Below are 9,900 nucleotides of genomic sequence, written 5' to 3' on the forward strand. Positions count from 1 at the left end.
ATAAATAAATAAATAAATAAAATTTTTTAAAAAAGGAAATGATGGTCCTTATTGACAAAAGAGATGAAAATTAATGACACAGATGCCATTTGTCATCTTTCACAATGATTATGGAGGGCAATACAGCAAAATCCTCAAAATGCAAAAACACTTGTCCCACAGGTAACAGTGACTGACTCAAGACAGCACAGGTGACCAGAGACACAGACAGAACTATTCCACGCATACACAGAAGAGAATGAGAAAGAGCACTAGCTGAGAGCGTGGAGATACAGAAGGTAAGACCACTAAAAATAAAAAACGAAAAGTAGGGACAAAAGTGTGTATTATATTATAATTTATCTAATAAAAGGAGAGGGAGTAAAAATAAATTTAAAGAAAATGCTCTCATAAAAACTAAAGCAAAAAATAAGAATAGTAAGTACCTAGGTGTTGAATTGGTTCCGTTCTAGAAATTACTTCAAGTAACTCAAATGCATTAATTTGCCTATATAGGCCCAGTAGGGCATAATCTAAGGACAAAGCAAAATACAACAATGGGCCTCTTTCAAGGGATAGGTGTGCAGCTCAGAAGCAAGCCATGTGCTCTGTGTGCACAATGACATGGCCTCAGTAACATCTCCATTTGATCCCCAGCACACACATTGCTGGTGGCAGTGTTAGCTTTGCAATCCCAAGCTATTTTTTTTTTCCTCTGTGTGTGTGTGTGTGTGTGTGTGTGTGTGTGTGTGTGTGTATACATACATATTACTCAATGAGGTTGAGTCCAGCCTGACCCAGTCTCAAAAATAAAACACACACACACACACACACACACACACACACACACACAAATACCCTGCCAAAAAAGAAAAAAGTGGGGGAGGGCAGCGAGACAGCTCAGCAGACTGCCTGCTTTGGCAAATGCAGGGACCAGGGTTCAATCCTTGGTCCTACACGCCATGCTGGCCCGACCCGTGGGGCACACAGAGCTAGTAACAAGAGTCCAGGCGTGGTGGCACATGCCTGTAATCCCAGCTCTGGGGAGGCTGAAAACAGGAGGATCACTATGAGACCAAGCTGTGTAGTGAGACCCTGTACCACATACATTTAAAAAAAAAAAATTAAAATATAATAAAATTTGATATTTGTGAGAACTGAGTATGACAAGGGTTTTATTTTACATTTTCTCTTGCTTTCCAATGTTCCTATCTTCCCTAATAAAAACATTAAGAACTTCAAGAAAAGATGACACCAATTCATAAGTCACATTATTTTGGGTGCTCCAAAATCTTCCTCTTTGAAAATAAAGTATAAAGGATTTTTATACTTTATACTTTATAAAGGGGGGGGTTACTGGCTCAGCCTACCTTAAGGGCAGGCCTGGTAAGGCAGGTGGAGTGGGGTTTGAACTATGGTATCCTAGGCCTGACTGCATTTGCATGAGCAGGCGCTTAAACAACCGAGCTAACTGGCAGGCCCTAAAAATAAAGCATATAGGAGGTATCTTCTGATACTAGGTAAATATTTGAGCTTAAAGTATACAGAAAGCTAAGCATAGTCAATACAGTCTTGTGTGAGATGTAAGGAATTTTTACTTAGCAGTCATTTTTTTTCTGTAGCAGTGAGAAATCTATAAAATAGAAATCACATATGAAGATATCTGAAAACACAACAGGAGGGAAAAGAAGTGGGAAAAAAGAGTGCAGTCCAGATGCGCTGATCAGGGCAGCTCACCGAGCAGCCCAAGCCGGCTGCAAGCAACAAGACAGGCAGCCGAGGGTGACCTCCGACAGTTTGTCCTGCCTGAGGTAGCTCAGCTCCATTTCCGAGGTGAACATGTGTAAAGGAAAATTTATACTGCTCATAGTTTCTGTGTTTGGTTGTTTTGTGGTGTGTGAGTGTGTTCAGATCTGAGGGTAGGGCTGGCATGTGGTGCCAGGCATTGAATCCTGGTCCCCTGCGCCTGCCTGAGCTTGCCTAAGCAGGTTCTTTGGACCACTGAGCTAGCTCACCAGCCCCTGTGTTTTAGTTTTAATATATCTTAGGGGAAGTTGTTTTTTTTTTTTTTTTTTAATTTAGGGGAGGTTTATTTTTTGTTTTTGGTGCCAAGGCCTGAACCCAGGGCTTCCAGCTTGCTAGGCAAGCATTCTACCACTGAGCCAAATCCCCAGCCCCTGGTTCTAATATATCTTCATCTAGTATTTTTCTTCTCATTACACAGTTGAAATAAATTCTTTAAAACTGTGAACAGCACACCAAAAATGCTCAGAATCTAAATGGGAAAATGAAGAAGTAGGAGGTCCTGAAGGCCCTTTGCCTGTACAAGATCACTGCTGCCTGTAACTGACACGTCTGCTGCGATCCATAGCACTGCTGACCCCTAACAAAAACAGGGCATGCAGATCGGGCTGCCCCTTTCCACAGAGCTTAGCAATGGACACAGGACCCAATCTACAGAGACGGAGGCTACTGAAGACTTTCTGAGGAAACTGGCCTCACTCCCAAAAGAAAAAGAAAGGCTCTTCTCAAAATTTACTATATTCATAGGGTCAGCAAGATAGCTCAGAGGACTAAGCACCTAATAAGGCAAGTGCAAGGACCAGGGTTCAATCCCCGGTCCGCATGCCATACTTGCTCCACCCCCAGGGCAACCAAGTCCAGGCATGGTGGTGCAAGCCTGCAATTCCAGCTCTTGGGAGGCTGAAAACAGGAGGATCACTAGGATTCCAATCTGTGTAGTGAGACTCTGTACCACACACACATAAGGAAAAAAATTTATTGTATTCAATTTACTAGAAGAGCTGTTGCTATTTTACATGCTTAAGAAAGGACAAGTGTGGTTAGTGAACTATACACCAAAGAATATACAGTGAAGCCCAAATGCAGGGATAAAATGTGACTTTTAAAAACCATCTCAGGATCAGTGAAATGCAGCCAGCAGCCTTTGTAGGAAGCCAGACTGTTGAGGACAAGCGATACAAGAGGACCTCTGAAAGCCCAGTGGGCTGGGCCTAGTTTGACAAGGTAGCCAGTGATGGGATATGAGCCACCGCGCTGAGCCAGGAGGCCAGGGAGACCATTCTAACTTATACAAAATCCACATCAGAAGACTCAATAAACTGCTTGAACCACGAGAGGGCACAGGTCATGATACAACAAGGGTCTAACTGGAAAGTAGTAACTATTTTGAGTCTTCTGAAGGAAAAGCTGGGATTTTGTTTTGTTTTGTTTTATTTTTTGAGACAAAGTCTTGTTATTTAGTTCAGACTGGCACTGGACTATGTAGCCCAGAATGGCCTCAAACTCATGATCCTCCTGCCTTAGCCTTCCAAGTGCTGGAATTATAGGTATATACCACTATACTCATGAGGAAAAGCCATTTGTTGAAATATTTTTTTTTTATTTAGGATTGAGTGCTGGGCTTGAACCCAAGCTCTCATGCATGTAACTCAGGCCATCTACCACTGAGCTATATCCCCAGCTTAAAAATCCTTTATAATAAATTTATATGTTAACCAATGTTCATCAGGAGGTGAACAGAAAAACTACAATAGTTACACCATGAATTATTCAGACTTAAAAAGGAATGAAATTCTGACACATGTTACAGCATGTGACACACTATGTGAAGTAAGCCAGTCACAAACAGCTAAGTGTGAGGAGTCCACTGGCCTGGGCTAACACAGTCCCACACGTAGAGAGGCAGCAGCCCTAGGGCCGCTGGTGACAGGAGAGAGCGGGGAGCTCCTACCTACTGGTAAAGCTCCAGTCTCACAGAACAGAGTCGTGGGTGCCGAGCATGGCAATGGTGGCATGATAGTATACTTTCTCTCACTGAACTACGTGCTTAAAAAGTTATGAAAGGAAATCTGTATAGCATATATTTTACCATTTGTTTATAAAGCATATGGTGATCTGAAAAACTAAGTGTAAAGGTCCCTATGGCAACAACATTTCTAAGATGTTGCTTCACAGAATAAAAGGCCAACAGAGAAGAAATACAAATCTATTAGAGAAGCTACTAAGATTTACCTGATGGCTAGGACCAACTCGAATTTCCCCCTGAGTACTGTTCAGCCGCCTGCGATGAAAAGAACAGATCAGTTAGCACACTATAGTTCTGACATTAATAACCACACATTTTTCAGGGATGTGACTGCCTTCAAATAAGCAAAGGACAACTCAAAAGGAATTAATGTCACTGCACCACACAAGTTCAATGCCCTAACGCCCCTTCCTTCTACGTTTTTGGGGCGGGGCCTCCCCTCTGGGGCATCTCCCCGGCTGCCCAGGGCTGCCACACCTACAGTGCAGTCCCATCAGGGAGACCAATGACGGCATCAGACACACACAGCCAACAGGTGTGCCCAGGATGCACATGGGCCGCTCGTCAGCCGCTAGGCCACCGCATAACCACTGTTCCATACCCACCATAAGCCAGGAGCTGTGCTGGATGTGTGGGATAAAGCAAAGAACCAACGGTGCTCTGCTCTTAGAGCTTATATTATAAATAGGGAAAAAGAACTAAGAGATGAGATGATGAGCGCCTACGGATGTCCACGGTGAATGATTTTGAAACAAAGTATTTTTCCAGTACTGGTAGGGGTAACAAAACATCTTTAGAATCCATTCTACAGGACAATGACAAGAAGTGCTACTAATAAACTAAAACATGAACAGAGAGCGGCAGGGCAGGTGCTGGCGCCCAGCTCCCTGGCCAAGCGACACTTGCCACGCTGGCAGGACTCCCTCCCTCTAGGTCCCAACCAGCCAGGCTCTGCTGCCACATCACAGCTCTCAGGAAGCCCTCCTCTTGCCTGCTCCGCACACATCACCTCCCCTCAGCATGTGAGCTCCTCCTCCTCACTCATTCCACAAACTACTTGCTTTTTCGGTTCAAGGCCTTGCACAGGACACTGAGCACACACAGAAATCCTGCCCTCCACAGGGCTCTAACCCCAGGACGACCCTTACAGTGCCCAAGGATAAGCCCTGTTTTTGTATCTTCCCCACTGGACTTCAGCAGTGCCAAGGAAAAGCTTATCAAATACTGAGACAGGTCCGTGACTGTCTTGGACTGAGCTGAAGAACACAACAGCACAAATGACCCAAGAAGCGACAAGGACTCTGGTTTTCCTGCTGTGGGTCTGATTCCGAACCCCATCACATTTGAACTTGTTAACATGTATTTTGAAAAACACTCTTTCCTTTAGGGCTCTTGGGTATAGTAGTTTCTTGATGGTTTTCCTTTAACCATTTTTCTTGTGAAGAGCTTTGTTTTGGCAAAGCAAGGCAGTAGAAGTGACAGAGAGGAGAGGAGAGTAACAAAGGGAAGAGACCCCATGTGGTCCAGTCCCTTAGGAATCTCCCAGGGAAGATGGCAGCTATCTCCTAAATGCCAGCATAGACATCACTATACCCGAGAACACGTGGCATTTCAGGAGAAATAGCAGAGCACTAAAGAGAGCTTTGAAAATTTCAGCAGGTTTTATGCAGAGACAATCGCAGAAGTAGCACCGCTCTGAAGAGCACTCTAAAGGACATGAGCTCCACCAGCCAGGCCAAGGAAGACATCCCATGGGGGACTGACCCTGCCCAGGTGGCAGGCTGGGAGGGACTTGTACAAGAACTAGCAAGAGCAGCACACTGGTTTTCTTTGGTAGCAGAACAGCAGAAAACAGCACTCCGAGGTTAGGTGCCGAGTCATGAGGCAGGCGGAATCAACTCGGCCAGAGGCTACCCCAGTCAGGAGTACTCTCCAGAAAACAAGCAGTGTTAATCACTACCGTATTCCAGCATGTTCACCTCTATCTCTAACCTAGCTCCCCAAAGTTCTGGCCTCCGTTTCCAAACACTTTCCAAATGCTTCCCCATCTAGACGTAGGTCTAGCCAAACACACCACCTCAGAAGCTCCAGTCACACCCAGCCTGCAGCTCTCCCTTCATATTCTTGTGAAGGTCTTGCAGCCTTTACATAGGCTTAGTTATAAAATTTCTACATCAATGTTACATATACTATTGGAATAATATGCCATGATAAGGACATCAACCCCCAAAACCTCAAATAGAACTACTCATAACCCCACTTATTATATTAATTAATGCAATAGCCATGCATGATGGTACATGACTATAATCCAAGTACTTGGGAGGATGAGGCAGGACTGCAGTGAGTCTGAGGTCAGCCTGTGCTGCATAGTCAGTTCACAGCAAGATCCTCTATCAATAACAAAACAACTCCCCCAAATAATTAATAAACTAATAATAATGAAAGTAAAACTTCCCCAAAATATGCAAGGGTATGCCAAGACCCTAAGTCCGAAACTGTCTCTCTTTTTAAAGTTTGTATCAAGGAAGAACACTAATAAGATGGTGGGTAATAAACCATAAAATAATACAAGGAAGCTTCATTAAAAACTTATGTCAGAGGGCTGGTGAGATGGCTCAGTGGTCTAAAGCGCCTACTTAGAACAAGCTTAGGCTAAAGCACAGGGACCGCGGTTCAATCCCCCAGCACCACATGCCAGCCAGCCCCGCCTCCTGGTGGGCTGAGCTGCCCCCACACACACACCCACCCAAATAAATAAATAAATAAATAAAATTTTAAAAAAAACAACAACTTATGTCAGAGATACAGTTCAGTGGCACAGGACCTGCCTGGCAAGCTTGAGGTCACGAATTCAATTCTTGATATATATCAATCCCAACTTACTTAAAAGCCAGACTTTACAACAAAAGTGTTTTTAAACCATATGTAACTTTTAAATAATAGGGTTTCCTTGCAAGAGATACAAAAAAACTCATTTCTGAATAGCATCAGGATTGAAAGCTTAGATAATGGCCTTAGGCCACCAGAGCCAAGAACTATAGAATACAGAATAACTGTTAGAAATATTTTTTAGGTAAAAGATAATTTTAGTAAGTCAGACATGACACATGCCTACAAATCCCAGCACTGAGAAGGCTGCAACAGAAGGAATGCCATAAATTCAAGGCAAACCTGGGCTTTGTAGTGAGTTCAAAGACAGTCTAGAATACAGAGTGAGACCCTGTCCACCAAAAAAAAAAGAAAAAGAAAAGAAAAGAAAAAAGAAACAAACAAACAAAAAAAACCCAAGATTATAAAGACATAATAAAAATATACAGAGGGCCGGGGAGATGGCTTAGTGGAATAAGCGCTTCCCTGGCAAGTGCAGGGGCCTGAGTTCGATCCCCAGTTCTGCAAAAAAAAAAACAAAACAAAACAAACAAACAAACAAACAAAAACTAGCAACAGTCCATTACATAATACCATGGATAACACATTTATAAAAAGTAGTTTACAACAACAGTGAAGTTGGGCATGGTGCCACATGCCTTTAATTCCAGAAAACTGGAAGATGAGCAAGAATTTCCCAAATCTGAGCTCAACACGGACAATTTAGGAGACCCTACACCAAAATAAAAACTGGGACGAATAGGGAGTGCAGTGTGAAGGCTTAGGCTCAAAGGGCGAGGGGGGTGCACTGTTACAGTTTGCAATTAAATCTCATAAATATCTGACAACAAACATCAAATGGATTCTTTTAATCTGCTGTCATATTCAGCTCGTTGCAAAGTTCTTGTTCAAGCACATGAAGGGAGGGAGGCAGACTATCTTAGCAGCCTTTCGACGCATACCCAGAAATAAGTGTTTCAAATGCTTGTGTACAATGTGAATCTAAAACCTTCCCAGTAATCATTTAGTCTCTTACACTGAACTGATGGTTTGCTTTGACCTAAGGGTGGACTGTCTTGTCAGACACAATTCTTTGATGTCACACAGTGGTTCTATGGAAAGTGCTACTTCACTAAGGTCTGTAGACCTTCCAAATATGAACACAACCCATGACACGGTAATTTTTAAAAATTAATGACACTCATTAATAGCACTTGCCATCTCATATGAAAAATGTTCAAGCACAAAGAAGCTGTCAGGCTCATGGCGGTGGGCAAAGGTTTTGAGACAGGACATGCTCAGCATGCTACGGCTCTGGACAGAGAATGGGTTTTGTAATGTCTGACTTTAATTCCAAGTCTTAGCACTGGCAAACACTGGCAATTGTGTGCCTTGACTTAATGGAATCCCATCATTCATCATCTAGAAAATGGTGCTGCGTCCCAGGGTCTCCATGACCAGTGGGCCCAGAAGCAGTGCTCAAAGGGGACAGGGGCTCCCCAGGAACAGCCACTGGCTCCTCAAACACGGCTTCTCAAGACGATGATCATTCTCTGCTGTGTATTAAGACTTCTGCAGTCTTTCTCATTTTTTCCAAGGAAGTACTATAGCTATATGATAAATATAAGTAAAGACATAATAGCTAACACTCACTATTTTCTGTCCTTATTCACAGGAGGCAGGATTTCCACTTCATAGAAAACATAACAATCCCTACTAAACTGATTTACACACAAAGTTTACTGGGCACTAGGCACTGCAGGCAAAGCAATTTCTCTGTAAGGAGCTGGAGCTGGAGTTCAGAGGACAGCGCTTACCCTGCGAGCCTGAGGTCCTGGCCTGGACCCCAGCGAGGCACAGCAATTCATACACATGCCTTCGCCTACTGAAAGGGCGCCCCACTACTACATAGGTGCTGCCACATGACACGGGAGCTGCAGTTGAGTGGCCGTGCAGCTGCCCGAGCTCACACACATGTGGAGAAATCGGGCTTCAAACTCAAGGTCGGCTGACTCCATCATCAGAGCTCCCTAGCATACTCCCTGTGACAAAGTGACTGAGCCACTGTGCCAAAAATATGCAATTAGTTACAAATATGAGAATCTCTATCTTTTCCTCTATTTCAGGCCTATGCTTGTTTCAATCACTACAATAACACAAAACAACTTAAAAGTTTTTTAAACAAAAGTTTGAAAATCATCTTGAAAGAGAACATCTATCAAAGTTGAAGGCCAATGTTTATGTCATGTTCTTGAAATGATAAAATTCTGAATGTGGAGAGCTCACTGGTTACCCGTGATCAGGGATGGGAAGGGAGGAGTGTGAACACAGAGGCTAAGTCACTTCATTGCTGAGACAAAACAGTAGATACCTGAAGTTATAAAGGAAAAGGCTCATTCACCTCACAGTTTGTGGATGTCTCAGTCCATAATGGGCCGGGTCCAAGAAAGGGTCTGGCTTGGAACAGGGGCAACAGTTCATGGTGGTAGAAGGCAGCAAAAGCAGTAAGACAGACACAAGACTGTCCTTCACTCTGTATGCAGGATGCCCGCCCTAAGCACCCTCTTAATCCTAGCCAGAACTCTGCCAAACCAATCAGTGGACTGATTTACTAACCATATACCCTTAATCCCAGCATCACACACTTCACATCCAACCAGCTCTGAAAACGTCCTGAGACTACAGAGGCTTTGAGGGACATCTGGACACAAATCTTAACAGGCACACTACAAAGAGGAGTTTAGGCTACATTCTGACAGCCCATATCCACAAGCGTAATAAGATGGCACGCAACTACATGCATACCTGTGCTACTGCCTGAAACTATGCTATAATTCCTAAAGACAGGGGTCTCACTGTGTAGTTTGGGCTGGCCTTGTGCTCACTTTTATAGCCCCCAGGCTAGTCTCGAACTCACAAAGATCATGCTGGCTCAACCTCCTGAGTGCTGGGATTACGGGCATGTACCACTATGTCTGGTCCTGGGGCCACAGGGTGGGCACCCACATCCAGGGCATCCAGGGTGGAGACCGCACAGCACGTGGGCCAGGGATCAAACTTGGATCCTTGTGCTTGCCTAGTAGGTGCTTATGCCTCTGAGCTATCTCTCTGGCTCCACTCTCTAGTATCTTTAAAAGTTCTTATGGGGGCCGGGGAGATGGCTCAGTAGGATAAGTGCTTGACTGGCAAATGTCAAGGATCTGAGTTCAATCCCCGGTTCC

General features: G+C 44.0%; 1 protein-coding gene across 7 annotated transcripts in view; it reads right to left on the bottom strand.

Annotated features, from left to right (window-relative positions):
* Rere (arginine-glutamic acid dipeptide repeats) overlaps nt 1-9,900 on the bottom strand; it is a 451,075-nt gene that overhangs the window by 153,701 nt on the left and 287,474 nt on the right. For all 7 annotated transcript variants that reach the window (XM_004639633.2, XM_023699557.1, XM_023699553.1 and 4 more), the window contains one exon: nt 4,015-4,063. In XM_004639633.2, coding sequence (XP_004639690.1) covers nt 4,015-4,063 — 49 coding nt within the window. The remainder of the gene's footprint in view (nt 1-4,014; nt 4,064-9,900) is intronic.

Source organism: Octodon degus, unplaced genomic scaffold (genome assembly GCF_000260255.1).
Source record: "Octodon degus isolate 3935 unplaced genomic scaffold, OctDeg1.0 scaffold00113, whole genome shotgun sequence".
NCBI lineage: Eukaryota > Metazoa > Chordata > Mammalia > Rodentia > Octodontidae > Octodon > Octodon degus.